This window comes from Notolepis coatsorum (genome assembly GCF_963971535.1).
Source record: "Notolepis coatsorum genome assembly, chromosome: 7".
Taxonomy (NCBI): Eukaryota; Metazoa; Chordata; class Actinopteri; order Aulopiformes; family Paralepididae; genus Notolepis; species Notolepis coatsorum.
This window is the reverse complement of record NC_140171.1, coordinates 32750680-32770060: the sequence shown is the minus strand read 5'-3', so window position 1 is coordinate 32770060 and position 19381 is coordinate 32750680. Positions and strand designations below refer to the sequence as shown.

Genomic DNA, 19381 nt, shown 5'->3' with positions numbered 1-19381 from the left:
TGTCTCTCTACTCCCCTGACCTCTCCACACCAACAAGCCATTTTGGTATTTGCCAAGTCGGTGAACGACATGTTCACCATGTTAGTTATTTATAACCACTTTACACACTATGCCAAACCCAGCAATCCCACAACACACATCTGCATTACACAACAGAAATATCACGGTGGCGACTGTGACGTTGATCGTGTCTGTGAGAGAGAGAGAGAGGTGTCTTGTCTTGTTTGCCTACCTCACATGAACTTAGGAAGATTACAATTTCTCATGCTCATAACTACAGTGTGATGGTGCCACAGCATTACTGTAATGAGATATGTTGGCAGAGATTACCACACGTAATTAGTTAGATGGACTGATCATAAATGCTGGTTTTGAGTGTCACAACCAAATGCCTGATGGTGGAGGGAGGGAGAGGGAGTAAAATAGAGGCCATTTGCAGACACAGAAAAGGTGTAAATTACGTCCTTATCAGATATAGAGCTAAACTACAACAAACAAACACTCCATATAATCTGTGTGGTTTGATAAACAGCTGTCATAAAGATAAGGGATCAATTAGGGTCACACCCTCTTTGTTTGGCATCACAATCAGTATAGGATAGGATAGGAGAGACCTCTGCTCTGTGATTTAGGAAAGCTGAAGGTTGCAGCTTACAGATGAAAGGTCTTGCAGACCATGGAAGTGTGGTGATGTGACGAGGCGAGTTGTAGCACTACAGTCAGTGGCACAAGACTAGGCTGGTTGCATACATGGAAATAGTAATAATAATATAATAATGCAGGACTTTTTTTTAGAAGTCTTTATTCTGCATGCAACGACACACACAGGAACACACACACACACATGCATTGTTTTTTGGGTCGCCGATGCGAATGAGTCTCTGTGCTTGACCCATCCCGTCGTCCTTCCCCCCAAGGGCAGCTGGGAGCAGATAGGGGCATCGGCAAGGTACCGCGCCCCAGGGACAAATCCAAGTGCTCCTGCCCGTGTTCGTCAGGGACGCAACAGCGTCAGCGATCTGTTAAATGCACATTTTTATCGGGGGGAAACCCTTGCGAGCATGGGGAGAACATGCAAACTCCACACAGAAAGGCCTGGGCGATACCCCACCTGGGTACCTGGCAACGCGGAAACCTGGTCCCCAAGCGGGAATCGAGCCCTGGACCTTCTTGCTGTGAGGCGAAAGTGTTAACCACTACACCACCGTGCCGCCACGCGGCAGCTACCAGTACAGTAGTAGCTACCAGTAGGAAAGAGTGTGTATGATTAGCTAAAGGGGTTTGGATGTTGTCCGCTTGCTTTATCGACAAGAAGGTGGTTTCCAATATCACCCTAAAATAGCGGCCTGTAATGCCAGATGATGATGCAAAGGGGTCACATCAAAGCATTAGGAAATGAATCCAGCATTTTGTGTCAAACTATAGTCATAACAGACGGCTCTTTTTATGAGGCTGATATTTGAAACTGCTTTCCAGTCAGTAGAGTCTGCCTACTAGAAACGGATAGTCTACATTCAAGCAGGCTACTAGAGACAGGCAGCCTACATTCATGCAGACTACTATAAACAGATAAGACTACATCCATGCACACTACTAGAGACAGGTAGCCCACATTCATGCAGGCTACTACAGTATAAACAGACAAGACTACATTCATGCAGGCAACAAAAGGCTACACAGGTTTTCATCCTTGAGATATATGTGCCCCTCAACGAACCGGTCCTCAATTGTCTCCCGTTAACACATTCCCTGCCACGCTTATATCCATCAATGTTTGATCACTGCCACCAGTCTAAGCTTATGGAGATGTTTACCTTCTTTGCAGGGCTATAACTTTTTAAATTGTATTGCTAAATTGACATTACTATGGCCCATTCAACATCGATTATCTATCGTTCAGGATGTAGGAACGTTATACTTTTTCATTCATAGATTCATACGAAAATACAGTCTAGAATATAAATGTTTTTATCGTTTTCTGCAGTAATTCCTAGAACGCTAGTTATAGGCCTAAACGCATAATATAGATTATCGATTGCAGTTTATTCGTGATACACGCTATATTAAAAAATCCAACTGAATACGATCCTAAACGTTATGACTCATCATGCGCGGATGAACGGGGGGGGTCGTTTATAAGTCTGTGATCGTCAGTAAATGCTTTATGTAGTATGGGTTGATTTATTGATCAGTTGGTTTGTAAACAAAGAAATGTACAATCGCCTTGAAAATGACGTCAGCGTCCTCTTACCGTTGGCCGATCCCACTTATTTGACAGCGATCGACTTGATCCATTTCCAGTTTGTACAATAATAATAAACGCCCAAATCATGTCGATTATTGCGTTATGGCAGCGATCCATATACACGGTGTGTGTCTAGAGTCCCGCGACAATATGTGAGTGCTGGATGCATTTCCCAGACGCACCGAGATCGACTCGGTCCATTTCCGGTTTGGTAACTCGCCGATCATCCACCAGGCGGCAGTATTGAAGCGTTGCAGAGTTGTGCAGGCTCCCACTGCATCAGACCAGGCTCCGGGAGGGAATTATGAATAACATGGCGAAAAAATTAAATATGATCTCAATAACGTCGTACGCTGTGGAATGGCAGAATTCGCATGAATGATAAATAGTAAATGTCTGGTCTGTTGGGGCGGTCTAATGCATACCAAAACATAAACTTGACCTAAGGGCTGATACGATTATGACAGTTTATGACGTGGACGTGGTAATGTGATAAGAGAGGGGACCTTGTCCTTTAAAGCTTATCTAAGAATGACTCTCGCAAACAAACAAATGGTTTGGCCGTTTTGACATTATTATTGTCAGGGTCAGACTCAGGGTCATTCCAGTTGTGTGTGAGTGGTGGTGGTGGGGAGGCTAAAGTGGAATCTGTACCCAAAGCGATGAAAACACAGACGGTGCCAGGGCGAGGAGGGCACTGTATAGTGACGTAATGCTTGATTGATTGAAAACTTTATTGACAGATTGCAGAATGGGTACAATACAGTACGGCTCAATACACACAATTGTTAAGGGGATACAGACCAGAGAAAGTCTTTAGTCTTGTTTACATCAGGATCCCCCATTTTCAATTCATCGGGACGCTCACATTGTGGGCATGTCATGTTAGTCCAACCAACTAAATGCTTTGAAATCCAATACCTGTAGTGTGACTGACATCGGTGTGTATGTACAGACAGACACTAAAACGTTAGTACCTAATGATGGTATAAAACATTTAACCTGGCTCTCTGTGGACGTCCCCTGTCGACATAACTGACACAAGCCGGGTAATAAAAACACTATAATACTAGGCATTTTGAAACAGTATGAATGAACAGATGGTCAGGAGGGCAGGGCAGCTCATGAAGCGCAAGAATGTAACTGTCGATAGTCAAGTGGGTCGATCACGTCATTACAGTGTAATAACTACCGGCTAGCTAGCGAGCTAAGCAGCCAAGGGCAGTAGCCGCAGGTGCCACGAAATGCCATCAAAACACGTGCGAATATATATCACAACACATTCATACAAAACATTAATGTTGAGAAACGTGTTTGACTCGGGATGATAAACGTCTCTTACCATCCGTCGCACCACAAGCGGACGATGCGCTGCCTTTTCTCGGGGCTGCAGCAGGCTGAACTCCGCGGCGCGGCGCCGGGGTCTCTCTCCTGCTCCTCATTCGTTGCGTGGTGGCCGTTTTTGATCATTTTCAATGACAAAAAAAATAAACGTAGCTAGTGCTGGGATATAAAATCAATGGGAAAGTAATTATTAGTTTCTCCCAACTTTCCTCTAAAAGGATATTATAAAAAGGGCGTCCCCCCTTCCCGGTGCAGCTTGCAGGGCAGCGAATGACGCTGACAACAAGACCAACGCCTCCAATGAGGAGATACAGTACGTCACTCACCCACCCCCGTGTCACGTGACCGCATAGCTATAGACCTGCTGTGAAAGTGAAATGAGCATGTGTAATTTGAATACAGCATTTCGTGTCACGCATGCAAGACAGTCAACAACAACAGATAAACCAGAGCCAATATATATTTAATTCAGTGCACTTTTATAGTCTCAAAACACAGCACATTTCAGATAGATATTTCAAGAGCATAATCCAGTTGAGGGACTGGTTGAGAGACTGAGGAATGCAGTCAACTGGCTTGTATAACTCTTTATTTTTACCTCAGACTATTGACTTGTGTGGAGTCGTTTCCAGTTGATAGACAATACCATTGGAGTGTCCTGAGATAAGTTAACAAAACACTGATCAAGTCAAATACCACATCCTAAGGAAAGTGGTAGCCCAACACAACACATAAATAGTAAACAGTCATTGTAAAATGCGTAATCCTTATAAAATTTCCATCCTATGTTTAGTTACAACTGGAGGAAGTGTAAATGGCACAAAATAACTCATCATAACTCATAAATAGTAGCAGTTGCTGTCGTACCGTTTAACCTACAGCCAACTAAAAAAATAAACTGAAAAATGCCTCCCCAAATTAAACTATCATGACCCCTGACCTTGATAAGGTGCACTTAAAACGGTTAAAAGGAACACTTAACCATTTAGAGAAATACACTAATTTGCCTCTTCCCCACAGTTAGACAAGAAAATTGTGTTTTCATCCGTGTCCAATAGCCCCAGAGAGAGGTCCAGGTGCATACTAGCCTAGCTTATAGCACGATGACTGGAAGCAATAGGGATCAGCTAGCCTAGCTTATAGCACAATGACTGGAAGCAATAGGGATCAGCTAGCCTAGCTTATAGCACAAGGACTGGTAGCAATAGGGATCAGCTAGCCTAGCTTATAGCACAAGGACTGGAAGCAATAGGGATCAGCTAGCCTAGCTTATAGCACAAGGACTGGAAGCAATAGGGATCAGCTAGCCTAGCTTATAGCACAAGGACTGGAAGCAATAGGGATCAGCTAGCCTAGTTTATAGCACAATGACTGGATGCAATAGGGATCAGATAGCATAGTTTATAGCACAAGGACTGGAAGCAATAGGGATCAGCTAGCCTAGTTTATAGCACAAGGACTGGTTGCAATAGGGATCAGCTAGCCTAGCTTATAGCACAAGGACTGGATGCAATAGGGATCAGCTAGCCTAGTTTATAGCACAAGGACTGGATGCAATAGGGATAAGCTAGCCTAGTTTATAGCACAAGGACTGGATGCAATAGGGATCAGCTAGCCTAGTTTATAGCACAAGGACTGGATGCAATAGGGATAAGCTAGCCTAGTTTATAGCACAAGGACCGGATGCAGTAGAGGTCAGCTAGTCTAGCTCCGTCAAAAGTGAAGAAATAAAACTCAAAAAACGGACATACAGAGATTAAACTGATAATAGATTTCTAGCCCGACTCTGGGGAAGATGGCAAATAAGTATATTTCCCAAAATGTTTAAGTGTTCATTTAAATTCATAATCTTGGACCTCTAGCCCCATTTCCTACTCGTAGATGATGTTGTCAAAAGGACACCAGCTCCTTAGTTATCCACAAAATGAAATAATGCAGCATTAATGGCATTAAAACTGCTTTGGGTGCATTGTGGAGTAGGTTTCAGCCAGTGCTTATTCCAGGGCGTGTACTGAAGTGAAGTGTGGCCCCATTACTTTACTTAGTTTTGTGTCATCATTGTGTATCATAAATGGTAAATGGTGCATTTATATAACAGCTTTTATCCAAAGCGTTTTACAATTTTGTTCTTCACATTCACCCATTCACTCACACACCGACGGCAAAGGCAACCATGCAAGGTGCCAACCTGATCATCAGGAGCAATTAGGGGTGCGTCTTGCTCAAGGACACTTTGACACACTCCCCGGGAGGAGCGGGAATCGAACCAGGAACCTTCTGATTACCAGACGGCCGCTCTACCTCCTGAGCCACTGTCGCCCCAGTGGCCCACATCAATTGTTTAGTAGGAAATAAGGCTAGGGGTCCAGAATTCTCAACTTACCCTTCAACAAAATATAAACCATATGATAAGGATCACAGCTAAACAAAAACAAAAACTTGGAGAAAATGTGCCACCACTAGAATCTTTTCAGCTTAAATACTTTACATCAATAACCACGCCTCGTTTATCTTTGTCCTGGTGTTCCGTATATATATTAATACTGCCATAAACACTTGACAAGGGTCATTCGCAAGTTTAGTGTTTCCCCTCATTTACAGGAGAGCTAAGCGGACTGTAGGTCAGTGCTAAAGCCACCCCATAATAATCCATTGGTACAGTTTAGGTTGCGAGCTCGATCCAGACCTTATTTCACTGCATAACGTCTTCCCAATCTCTCCAGGTCTGCATACACTTCTTATATCGGAAGTCCAACCAAACTGCATCACACCTAGGGATGGGTACCTTTCACATTTGAACCGATACGGTACCGGTACCTGTGAATCGATACCGGTACCCAACGGTACCTTTTTTCGGTACTTTAGTCTCAAGAAATGTAATTTACCTACCTCAGTCGTGAAAAAAAAATCCAAACTTCAAATAACTACAATTTCGACAGTTTTCGGCTTGCCATTGCTCTGACTGCTTTGTTGTTGAATCAAGTCAAATCCTAGGTAAGCATATATTGTGCGTGTGAACGTTGACATGAAAAGAAAAAAGGTAAAAAAAAATAATAATAAAAAAAAAAAATAAAAAAAAAAATAAAAAAACGTACTTGAATCGATACTTGGTAGTACCGACGTGTTTCGGTTCGGTACCTCAAAAGTACCGAATTTGGTACCCATCCCTAATCACACCCAACCAGATTCCTGGATGGTCAGTTCAACGACTTGGATGGCGTGCAACCATCTGTAGCTGCAGCCTACTTGACTGCAGTGCAGGTGATCCGGAAGGTGCTTTAGTTTCAACTACATCACTTTCTTCCTCTTTCTTCCTTTGGAATAGCCTCGTCCAAACCAACCACCCTGCACAGCGGTGTCTCCAGTCTGCCCCTGGGCGTCAACTAGACAGTCGTCCTCCTGCCCAGCACAGGGCGCTATGACTTTACGCGTGTAGCTGTCCTCCTCGTCTGGCCTCAGTGCGGTGGCTAAGCTGAAGATGGGGTCCTCTGCCCTGGTGAGGTGGACAAGACCGACGAGCTCAGTTTATGGAAAGCAACGCCGCAAAACAGCATACATCTCATTTAGTGGAGATCAATTGTACGTACAAATGTCTGGATTTCAGGATTCATGTGGTCAAAATAACATTCACATTTGTTAACAATGCTAGTGCAAATAAGAGGGGTGTCTCAGAATATCACATTCATAGAAATAAAAGCACCTCTGTAAAAATGTTAACGTTCTTAGAGGTGGATCTTTAACAAGTGGATCGTAGGGGCGTGAAATAAGAGGTTTGACCTACTGTACCTGTGTGTGTGTGTGTGTGTGTGTGTGCGCGTAGGCGCAGTTGCGTGTGTGCATTTAGATATTACTAGGTACGCATTTTACATGCAGCATGATTTAAGATGATTATTTCGTGATTATGACATTGTAGCGATACAGTAGACAGAATGGACAGACGACCTGTGGCGGTCCTTACTTGTCGTACACAGGGATCTGAATGTTGAGCTCCTCCATCAGTAGTCTCATGACATCGTCACACTTGCCATGAATCTTCAGCGTTGCCAGGTCATCTTTTGGCGTCCACTAGGAAAACACAGACACGTCCGTCACACGATCAGCCTCTTGAGTAGCAGTAGTATTTTCTAGATTCAAGAGGTTTATTTGTCACATACATACCAGGGCATACAGTGAAATGCGGGTGGCCATGCCCGATTTGATTGTGCAATAATACTAGATAATAAAATAGACATAATAAATAGGTAATAAAATACGACATAAAATAGGCATGATAAAATAGACATGCTAAAGTCCTGAGATAGTGCAAGCTACGGATTTAAGGCACTGGGTCCTATGTAGTACCATTGAAACGGACAGTGCCTTAAATCCATAGCTAACACTACTATACAATATAGTTTTTACTCTATATCTTTATGCTATATGTAGAGGAGCCAAAGCTATATATTTAGGTTATTGTATTATATGAATGTTTATATGTTACATTGAAACGGCATTAGGAATATTGATTGGATTTAGATAGTCATTGAACCGGCTTATTTGTCATAATAGAACATTCTAGAACATTTGTGATGTCACAGTATGATGTCATAACCAAACATTCTAGAACATTTGTGTATCTATATATATTAAACAATGAATATGGGAAGTGTGGAGAGGGAGTGAAGCCGAAGTGCTGTAGTTGTGGTGGGGAGCATAGTGTAGCGTTTCGGGGGTGCGAGGTGATGATGAAGGAGGTCGCGGATCGGAGAGAGAGAAGGGAGGGTAAGTTGACGTATGCTGGGGCGGTTAGCAGGGCAGGACAGGGTAGCCAAGAAAGGGTGCAGGGGGTTGAAGGAGGGCATTTGGCAGTGAGGGTAGAGCAGGTGGAAAGAGAGAGGGGAAGGGAGGAGAAATTAGGTATTGTGGCCTTCGTGGCAGGGGTAGTTACTGGTATGGCAGAGGCTAAGGGTAGAACAGAGATGGTGAAGATGATTGTTAGGATAGCGGTTCAACATCTGGGATTGGAAGGTCTGGACTGGAAGGAGGTGTGTAATGAATTGGCTGAGGGGGCTGCGAGGGACAAGGCTGCGAGGGACAAAGCAGCCCAGGATAAGATAGCAGGGGGCAAGGAGGGTCCCGCGGAGGGGGGCTCAGGCAGGAAGTAGCAGCAGTAGCTGCACTCCAATGGACAATGTAGTTGATGACGGGGTCCAGTAGAAGAAGAAAAAGAAGGTGAAGAAGGAGAAGAAGAAGAGCCCATAAAAAGAATTGCGGAGGGCAGTAATACGCCACGATGCGTCTACTCTGCCGGAAATTCAAATAAGAAGAAGAAGAAGAAGAAGAGGTCAGTGGGAAGAAGGAGACAGACTGAGAAGAAAGGGTTCCCCCTCTTGGGGGGGCCCTCCAAGAGAGGAGATGATGTTTGTATTGTGATTGTATGACAAGAGGAGCAGAGAAGAAGGAGACAGACAAGAGGAGCAGAGAAGAAGGAGACAGAGACGATAGTAATGTGTTTTGAAGATGAGAAGAAGAAGAGTGTAAACTTTCTCAAGTGTGGGCGAAGCATAAGAACTGCGGAGGGCAGTAATACGCCATGTTGAGAGCGTGATTGTGATTGGAGAGGTGGAGGTGGATCAAGATCGGGACTCGGGTTTCTCGGGCTCTGAAGTGGATGTGGACATGGGGTGGGGGACATTTGGTGGCTTGCCGGGTGTGGCTTTTGCTTGCAGTTGATTGCTTTGGAGTGGTGTTCAGCGGAATGGGGTGAAGATGGATGGGTGTCGGGGTGTCTGTGGAATGTGAATGAACGTGTGGTGGATGTTGGGTGGAGGCTGTTCATAGGGCTGGGCGATATAACGATTTTTTTTTGTGACCTGCAACAGGGCAGTTTTAAAACCAGAGACAGTGGACAGACTTGTCTTTCTTGCCTGCAACTTAAAGTAATGGCTTTGCTTGTCCAAATGACAATACTGACCAAATTGAGATTTATTTTTCTCTTGTCCATTTATTTAGTTTGCTTTCTAATTTAAAATACAGTTTGAAACCGTCTGTACACAGTAGGCTATGTGTGCTAGCAGAACTAGACTCCAGTCACGAGTCACGGTGCACATGTGCGGTGGTTTGTCCACCAAAAAAGCGTCAAAAGATCGAAAATAAACTAGCAGAGCCAGAACTGTTCAACTCCCCTGGAGCCACAGCCAGCAGAGAAGCCGGTTTACTTTCGCTTTTAAACCAGCTGCAGCCTGAGAACTGGAGTGTGAGGGGATGTAACACTAAAGATGGCGGCAATGACAAAGAATTGCTGCAAAATAAACATACATCTGTTGTTAAAAAAAAAAAAAAAAAAAAAATGTAATACTTATAACAATTCGATAATTATCGATATCGAGAAATATGATAACATTATCATATCGTTATCGCAATATGATTTTTTTCCATATCGCCCAGCCCTAGCTGTTCACGGCACATTTGTCGCCGGGAAGCATGTGGCCAGAAATGTAGGGCGGTGGGAGGTGGCGGGGGGGCCCCTGATCTCCCCACCGGGGCTCTCTGTCGCTTCTTGTTGTTTCTCATGCCTGGTGGAGGGTGTGTTCTGGGTGGTTTTTGTTCGGCGTTGGGCATGTGTTTGCATTTTGTAGATGTTTTGCTGTTCATTGGTTTTAGCTTTGTTCTGGTTGGGTGCTGTTTTGGAGCGGTCGGCTGTGAGTGAAGGCCGCACTTGTTGGCTGTCGGGTGTTTTTTGTTCCGTGTTTGGGTCTGCTTCGGAGCCTGAGGGGGTGATTTTTTGGTGGGTGTTGACAATATTGTATGACAAGAGCAGAGAAGAAGGAGACCGACAAGAGGAGCAGAGAAGAAGGAGACAGAGACGATAGTAATGTGTTTTGAAGATGAGAAGAAGAAGAAGATTGTAAACAATCAGAAGTTGATTTACCAGAGACCATACTATGGAAACCATACTACTAGCGTAGTATAAGAACTGAGGAGGGCAGTAATACGCCACGATGCGTCTACACTGGCGGAAATTCAAAAGAAGAAGAAGAAGAAGAGGTCAGTGTGCATCTTGAAACAGTGCTGAGCAGTACTGAACAGATAGACTCATCAGGCCATGTTTAGACGGAGAGAGTCTCAACAGAAACCGCAGAAGTAGTCTTGTGGTCTCACTTTTAATTTTGCATTTAGATTAGTGTTTTGGGAGGGAATTCTTCGTGCAGACGAGGCTGTTAAAAGTGGTCTACTCGAGACGACAGAGCCCTGCTGTCACACGATTGGCGCAGATGTCACATGACCAGAAACGTCAGTGGCCAATCAGATTGCGCAAACCAAACGCGGAAGTGCAACTCCGTTAGGGAAAATATTCACGCAACCCATACGCTACACTGCCTCAGGTCGTTGAGACAACCAGGCGTGCTGTGAAGACCCGCCCTACTCTGCCTCTGATTCGCAGACTGTGGGTGGGGGAATGTGATTGGACCAAAGCAGAGTCACACAGACAGTGGCTCCAGTCACTAATAGTTGCGATAGCCGCAGGACGCGTGTTGCTTTCTAACAGCGGAGGAGTGCAAGAATGTGACAATTTGACCATGTGACCGCGGCAGCGCGAGAGAGCGGCAGTGCGGAAATAGGCTGTCTATTGCCATTCTCTAAGACAAACGCTAACCTTAACCAGCTCCTTAACAGCGCCTAAACTTAACCGTTCTAACCTTAACCAACTCCGAAACAATGCCTAACCTTAACCTTAACCTTAACCATGCCTAACCTTAACCATAGAAAGAATATTGCCATTCTCTAAGACAAACTCTAACCTTAACCAGCTCCTTAACAGCGCCTAAACTTAACCGTTCTAACCTTAACCAACTCCGAAACAATGCCTAACCTTAACCTTAACTATGCCTAACCTTAACCGGTGAAAGAATACACGTTAAAAAAAAAAATTTGATGGGATTCGAACTTGTCAACAACGGACCGCAGGACCGCTGCGCTGCCAGGTGAGCTGAGCTTCGAATGAAAATCATGGTGGATTAGGGCTACATAATGCCGCAAGCTCTGCCGCTCCGCTCCGCGGTTGCCGCGCCTGCCGCGGGGCGTGTCGCAGCCAATCAGGGAAAACGCGGAAGCAACGGCAGCACTGCTCCGCTGTTAATAAGCAATAGGCCCGCAGGACTGATTATTGTGTATTTAAGCAGTACGCGACAGGAGCCTTGAGAACCCTTTCGTCATAGTTTTATGCGGTTTGACTGTTCAGATGATAGCGCAAAGGTGTATAGTTTCTAGGATTTCCACCCAGGAAGGTGGTCTCACTTTTTTGCAGATTCTCCCCGCAAAAACGCTGTTGCCGTATAAACAAAAGGCACATCCGAAAGAATATTTTGCCGGTTTCACCCGCGAGCTTTTCAGTCTAAACAAGGCCTAACAACATAGATTGAAGCCTGCATTTCTAGACCCGGGTGCCTTGCCTACCGTTTTGCTGTGGAAAGAGCCGGCAAGTTGATTTACGGCTTTCAGGTGTGGAGGAATTTTGTCATGTGTCGAGTCGGCGGTGATTTGAGACTGGGAAAATACAGTTTTCTTACCTTGTAGTAGTGATGTGAATATTTAGGAAAATAGCTTTAAGATCACTTCTGTAAAGAAAGACTTCGCTGTGGAAGAGAAATAAACCATTTGGATATCTTTGTTTTACACCTGAGCGGCTGTGGACATTATTTTTCTTTATCAATGAACGTACTACTCACGAGTAAGCAACCAGTAGAGTGGAACGTCGGCCCTCATACTATACTTGCTATATCTAAACTATACAAGAACCTCATTAGTTCTTTCCTTAAAGTTACCTTTATTTTCCTCGTTCCGTTAAAGTGTCCTTTCCATTTTGTTTAAAGTGACCGTTTGTGTGTGATTGAATGCAGCATGTGTGTCGTGTTCCCGATCTGCTTTAAATGTCAGTGGTTCAACTAGCATGAGACAGCCTTCTTTAATGCGCCTTTGCTTTCTTTAGAGCATCTGCGTGGTGAGGAGGTCACTGCCGAGGCGCAAATGTGTTAATGGTGTCCGTGCTGTATATGCACGGTTTTTGCTCCTTCGGCAATCATGTGATGTCCATGGTATCTGCAGAGAGTAGGGCTGCTCGATTGATATTGAAATCACGATTATTTAAAACACGATTACTCATTGATTTGAGAACATCACATGACGACTGAATTTGTTTAACTTTTCTTCTCAACCAAAGGCTGCCTTTCTGTCATATTCTACAAGTTACCAAAGACGTTTGAAAACAAATGTGTAAACGCACCGTGGCTCCCTCCCTCCCTCCCCTCTCGACACGAGCTGAAAATACCGTTTGGGCTCGAGGGGGGAGGGGCGGAGCTCATCACTGTGAAGGAAGGGTGCGCTGCATTTACAACACAAGACAAAATGAGATCAACACTGCATGCGGCAGTGATCATTTCATCTCGATGAAAACCATAATTGAAAACGCGATTAATCGCCCAGACCTAGCGGAGAGTGCAGCAACGTTTCGGTTTGGAGCTGGTGTCGGACGGAGGCCAGTGTGGAGCTCTGGCACATTCACCACAGCAGCACGTATGGCACAGGTGCCGTAAGAACCCTAATTTGGCCTTTTTTACTGTACCTGTAAGTTGACGATGTAGAGCTTGGGTCTCCTGCTCGCTGGTCTGTTCATGCACCACAAGCAAGGATATTTTTTCAGCACCTACATAAAGGGACAAAATATACAGTTGAGAGTGCATGTAAGTAGGCACTTTTAATAATAGTAGCAAATGAGTGCAGTGCTATTATGCTATATCAGTGCCGTTAATGGAGCCCTAACTGCAATCCAGGAAACCTTAATCTAGCGGTGGGCGGTATGGCCTAAAACTTCTATCATGGTATATTTCAAAACTTGGATGGTAACGATATATAAACGTTTGGCTACTTGAAGGAGAGAGAGAGAGAGAGAGAGAGAGAGAGAGACTGAGATTTGTTACACTCGACACTAGTCGGTGACTTGTCTCGATTTGGTCGCTTTTTTTTGCCTCCCCGCCAAGGCAATGGTATATACTTTTTTGATTGACAATACGTATTGGGTATAACGTTATTGCAATAAGCTCAATAAACAGATCATATTTGACCGGAATCTATCCAATTTGTCCAGGATAATGAAATCTTCCCAGACATGTAATTTTTATTGAGTATTTTTTATTAGCCAATAATGGGCCAACCTTTCGACGTGTCTTTTTCCATCTTACATGTGTGTGTTCACTGCATGACAATGTAATAATAACTTTATTTGTATAGCACTTTTCATACAGAGGTTGCAGTTCAAAGTGCTTCACAACAGTAAAAAATACAGGCATAAGAGAGCATAAAAATAATAAATTTAAATACAAAGCGATAGAGAGGTAGCAAATCACAGTTCTTCAGTAATACAAATAATAAAATAGATTAGATAGATAGAGTAAAAAAGTGCGGTTTGATTCAGTTTAAAATAGGCTAAAAATTATAAAATAGAACGGACAGAAAAAAGTGTGATAAGATTGTTGAATAAAAAATATATAACAACAGAGCAGTGTATCGCTCTTAGTACTTTGAGTTTCTTTACAAAGTTCTAACGTACAACAGAGCATCGCTCTAACATACAACAGAGCAGTCCGTCGCTCTAACATACAACAGAGCAGTCCGTCGCTCTAACATACAACAGAGCAGTCCGTCGCTCTAACATGGTACTTACTTACTTACTCTTACTAACATACAACAGAGCAGTCCATCGCTCTTAACACTTTGAGTTTCTTTACAAAGTAGTTCTAAATTACCTTTTAGAACAACAGAGCAGTGCGTCGCTCACAACAACAGAGCATCGCTCTTAACTTTGAGTTTCTTTACAAAGTTCAGTTTTGAATTACAACAGAGCAGTGGTCTTAAATGACGGTGCATAGGAGGTAGTGAGATATAATTTGCATAGAACCGGCATGAATTTGATTGTAAGTGTATGGAAGTAGGTAGGGTAAGAATAGTGCAGGTAAGGTACAATTTGTCAGGATATCCCTGATGTTTCATTGAAATGCCTGAGCAAAGAGATAGGTTTTAAGCTGTCTTTTGAAGATGTCTAGCGAGTTGGCTTCCCTGATGTTTTGGGGTAGTTTGTTCCACAGTTTTGGGGCATAGTTGATAAAGGCTGCATTACCGATCCTCTTTTGACTGCTTCTGGGAGTCTCTAGTAGTCCAGTAGCTGATGATCGCAGTGTTCTTGCTGGCCTGTGTTGGCGATGTAGCTAGGTCCCTGTCCATTTAGAGCTTTGTATGTAAGGAGAAGGACCTTAAAGTCCATTCTAAATGTTACAGGAAGCCAGTGTAAAGCAGCTAAGACTGGACTAATGTAGCAATGTGTGCTACAAATAAAGACTTCTTCTTAAACTGGTTTATTATATTTTAATGGCAGTGTGCAGTTTGCTAGCTTTGTGTGTTACATTTGTAAATGTGAAAAAGCCTAAAAGTAGAGTCAAATCCTTGGCACGGATTTCTACCGGTATACCGGTTCAACCACCTTAAACAATTTGAACCACATATATAGAATTGTATTCTACTCTCCCCAGGCCATGAGGTAACCTACAGCAGGTCTCTGTGTCCCACCTTCAGACTGGAACCCAGGCAGAGGATAACGTCTGCAGTCTCTGCGGCCTCTGCAGCCCCCTTCCAGTTGAGGGGCTGCTCCAGGGTCCCACGCTCCCCAAAGTGCACGATGGTGTCCCGGAGTTCCCCTCGGCAGTGGCTACACTTGCGCCCCGTTCCATGGCGGTGCAGGGATGTCCGCTCGGTCACGTCAAACAAACGCACATACTCCCTGGCTGGGGAACAGGATGTACACACCTGGAGGGAACACAATAATAAGAATCACAGTTGGGGCTGCTTTTTTTTAAGTAGGGCCTTGTAGTCGCACTAAATATTATAATAGTATTACTATAGTATTATTAACGCAAGGAGTATCGGGAGATAAAAAAAGAAAACATGACAAATTTAAGGTGAGATTTGAGCAACAATTTGTTCATTTTCCATCTTTGAATGTCCTTAGATTAGATTCAAATGCATTGTCATTATACAGCACAACGAAAAGACGTTTGGTATCCAACCAAATGTAACAGTAAAGTGCAATAGTAATATACAATGTGTAGGTGTAGGTGTAGGTGATTCAACTGGAAAGAAAAAAAAATTAGTACCGAGTGTAGTGCTAATCAGATGTATGTAATATTAATATGTAGAGATACAGGTATAAAGACAGTATGGTAGTAGTCATACTGGCCAGCAGCGTAACTAGTAAGAGTACCTTTGTATGCATGCATGTGTGTGTGTGTGTGTATATATATACGAGGAGTAGAGCATTAACACATTGGACACCAGCAGCAGGGGGCGCTGATGGCCTTCAGCGCCAGTGCGTTATTCAATGGATATAGTTTTAGAATGCCCAACTTGCGAGTCCTAAAACTATATTTTATATTATAGCTATGGATCTAATAACGCCGTCGACTGTCAGTGAGTTGCTTCTGGTCAACATGCAAAAAACAGATTGTTTTTTCATCCGTACATTTCCGTTTTATACTGTTTTGAATATGAGTATGGTTTGGGTGATTCTGAGTAAATCCCATGAAGGACGGGAAAAAGGCATTTTTAGTGTAATCCAGTTATCACGTTGTCATTTTTCGGCTGATTATCTAATCATCCTGAAATCAACGCTAGATTATTGGTATAATGTCTCCTTGTGTATATATGAAATGTTGCTTCGACCGCGGGGCGCCCCCCGCCACCAACGGTAAACGGCATACACAGAGTCCACACACAGCTTCAATCGTGGGGGAAATAAATATCAGATCAACGCAATATTGGATATATAGAGGCCTTACCTGGTCTCTGATGTAATGCAAAAAAATTATCCAATTATTTGATCGCCATTCCAGTTATCCACAGTGATCCTGTCCCCGACATTACCGAGCGTTACACATGAACGGGTGGGCGAGGTTAGTGTTCCATGCCATCGTTCCAAGCGCCTGCCTCGCCCGAGTCTTTAAACCCGCCCCCACGGCTCAGATCGGCTCAGAAAACACACCAGACCGCTTCTAATGGAGTGCAATGGCACCGCAAGGCAGTAGAGGGCGGTGTTGACCGTCTGCCAGCTCAGACAGGGTCTGAAGGGTCTGCAGAGGCTGCAGCCATGAATTATGAATGGATATAGCTAATAAAAGAAATAACGATCACAAAAACGAGTTCACTCGTTGGCGTTATTCGATTGGCGGGCAATAACGAGTTAACTCGTTCTTGGCGCAGAATGCGTTAAGAGTCTCTCCATCTTACCTCAATAAACATGTTTCCATGGAGCTCAGAGAGGGCGTTCCTGGCCAGACCGCTGCGCAGGTGAAGTCCATCACAGTTCTGAGACACCACATGCTGCACCTGTGGACGCAAAAGCATGATGAATACAGAGATGCGACTGGAACACCTATACACCTATACACCTATACTATACATGCTGCTCTAAAGGGGATGTGACATACCAGCTTCTCTTTTTGCAGTATTCTGATGCACATGTGTGTGAGGGTGGGCTCCGCCGTACTCAGGTCTGACGCGCTGTTAGGAAGAGGAAACAGAGACTTACAGGGATGTTCTTAATGCAATATTATCTTCCAATCTTTTATCTCCTTTGTTATTATTAAAACTAAATTCTCTCATATATTTCATTACATTCAGATCACATTTTATTGCCTATATTTATGTCTTTCTACCATTGCCATGCCCATACCTCCCCTCCCCCATGCTGCTATGACCCCAAGGGGGTCAATAAAGGAATATGTTAACTTCTTTATCTTAAATTCCTGCCCTTACACGTCACACCTCTATTTAATACTCAGCTTCTTCCCCCAGGCCATCAGAACATTGAACACTGATCTCTCCACACACAAGCACACATGAACACACACACATTCTGCACTCTGTCACACACAAACACACCACAGGTCACTTTAAAGGAAATAAAAGAAGGTCACTTTAAAGAAAAAGAAAAACATAACTGGATGTTTTTGTATAGTTAGTATAGCGTAGTGACATATAGTATAACTGTATATTGTATAGTAGTGTACATTAGGACTAATTACCTTTTATTGTATTTTATCTTAGTACTTTTATCATGTCTATTTTATTATCTATTCTATTATTATTTGTATTATTTTTTTTCTTCTCACAATCGAAGCGGGCATGGCCACCTTCATTTCACTATATGTCTTGTATATGTATGTATGTGATGAATAAACCTCTTGAATCTAATAACGCAGCCAGTAGTGGCAGGGAACAGCACATCTCTCACCTGACAGCCCATCCTTTCTGTAGTTGTGTCCAAACTCCATTAGGTCCCCTGTAGTCTGGGATGGATGCGGCCTAAAAGAAATACTAAATAGAATTAGTACATGGAAACACCTCTATAAAGCATATGTGTATATCAGAATGTAAGAATTTTAAATACGAATTTCTGAAGAGACGGTTTTGTTTAAAGGTTACCGTGCTGATACCAGCTCCAGTGTAAACAACCAGACGCTGTGCCCGTCTGACCACTGCAGACAACTGCTTTACTTTACTGTTCAGCTCCTCTGCACCGTCGAACACCTGTGGTACAACAAACACCACATCTGACTCAAATTGACTAGTTGGGGGGCTCTTCTTGGGCTACTCCTGCTAGTTTAAGTTTTGTTGTATTTGTCACACATAAGGTACATGTACAGTAAAATGCTTGGTTCTGTATGAGCCCCCTGAGATTGTGCTTCATAGAGGAAAAAGTAAAAAGAATAAAGCCAAACATTGATTGATTGAAAACTTTATTAGCAGATTGCAGAATGGGTACAATACAGTACAGCTCAATATATACAATTGTTAAGGTGATGCAGACCAGAGAAATACTTTCGTCTTGTTTACACTATATCAAATATAGAATATACAAACTAAAGTACAAAATGAGGTAAATGAGGTAGGGATGTAGTGCACATACTTTAGTAATAAATAGATACAAATATGGTGTAGTGTTAAGTGTCTAAGTGAATGTTAAGGTGAGTGTTTAAAGTGGAGTGTGTGCATGTGGATGTTGCATAGTAGTCATTGAGCATCCTGATGGCCTCTATGCCCTCTATTGGGGATAGAAGCTCCAGCTAGCCAGGTATCCAGAGAGAGACCACCTTGGCTTGGAGCATAAACAAACCACTCACCTCCTCTTGCTTCCTCTTCAGGACACTCCGGCGGGCTTGTCTGGTGCACAGTTCCTCCGCCGTGGCCTGATGTCGCAGGAGTGTTGCAGCCTCCTCCTCAGACCGCTCTCCCTCGGGTTTCTTCAAGATCCTTGTAACCTAAAGTCAAATCAAGTACCGTACCATGATGGCGTAGTTAACGTGAGTCTAAATACGATCTAGCCGGCTAGATAGCAAGCGAGCTAATCATAATGGTTAGAAAAGTCCATACTCTCTTTGTGGTCTTACCAGTTTAAACGTCTTTCTCTCCTGTTCTCGTTGCAGGATCGTGGCTTTTTGCAGCGCCTTTCTCTCCGTCCGAGAGGATACTCCAGTGTTTCTGTCATCTTCCATTCTAAACTCTCATCAGCTGTCTATTTTAAACAAATGTACACACTGACTGCCAGCAACCAACAACGACAGCAAAGGCGGATGTCGTCGAGGTACAAAATAGCAATGTACCTAACAGCGCGCCCTAGTTGTCAAATGTGCAAATTACAAGCTCACCACAAGAACGACAAAAAGCTGAAAAATAATTCCAATAGAAAACTTTATTACAAACAGTATA

The 19381-nt window shown here is 43.5% G+C and overlaps 2 protein-coding genes across 2 annotated transcripts in view; both read right to left on the bottom strand.

The window, feature by feature from the left end:
• pcyt2 (phosphate cytidylyltransferase 2, ethanolamine) overlaps positions 1–3845 on the bottom strand; it is a 50588-nt gene extending 46743 nt beyond the window's left edge. The window contains exon 1 of the mRNA XM_084319342.1: positions 3588–3845. Within this exon, the coding sequence (XP_084175468.1) occupies positions 3588–3715 (128 nt within the window). The 5' untranslated portion in view covers positions 3716–3845. The remainder of the gene's footprint in view (positions 1–3587) is intronic.
• A 2911-nt stretch (positions 3846–6756) lies between these two features.
• sirt7 (sirtuin 7) lies at positions 6757–19167 on the bottom strand (the record flags this gene model as incomplete). Its single annotated transcript, XM_084319349.1, has 10 exons — positions 6757–7082; positions 7548–7654; positions 13191–13271; positions 15188–15424; positions 16901–16999; positions 17101–17173; positions 17907–17977; positions 18098–18202; positions 18796–18933; positions 19063–19167. 10 exons carry the CDS (start codon positions 19165–19167, stop codon positions 6878–6880), a joined length of 1221 nt encoding a protein of 406 aa, XP_084175475.1. The 3' UTR covers positions 6757–6877.
• Positions 19168–19381: the final 214 nt, after the last annotated feature.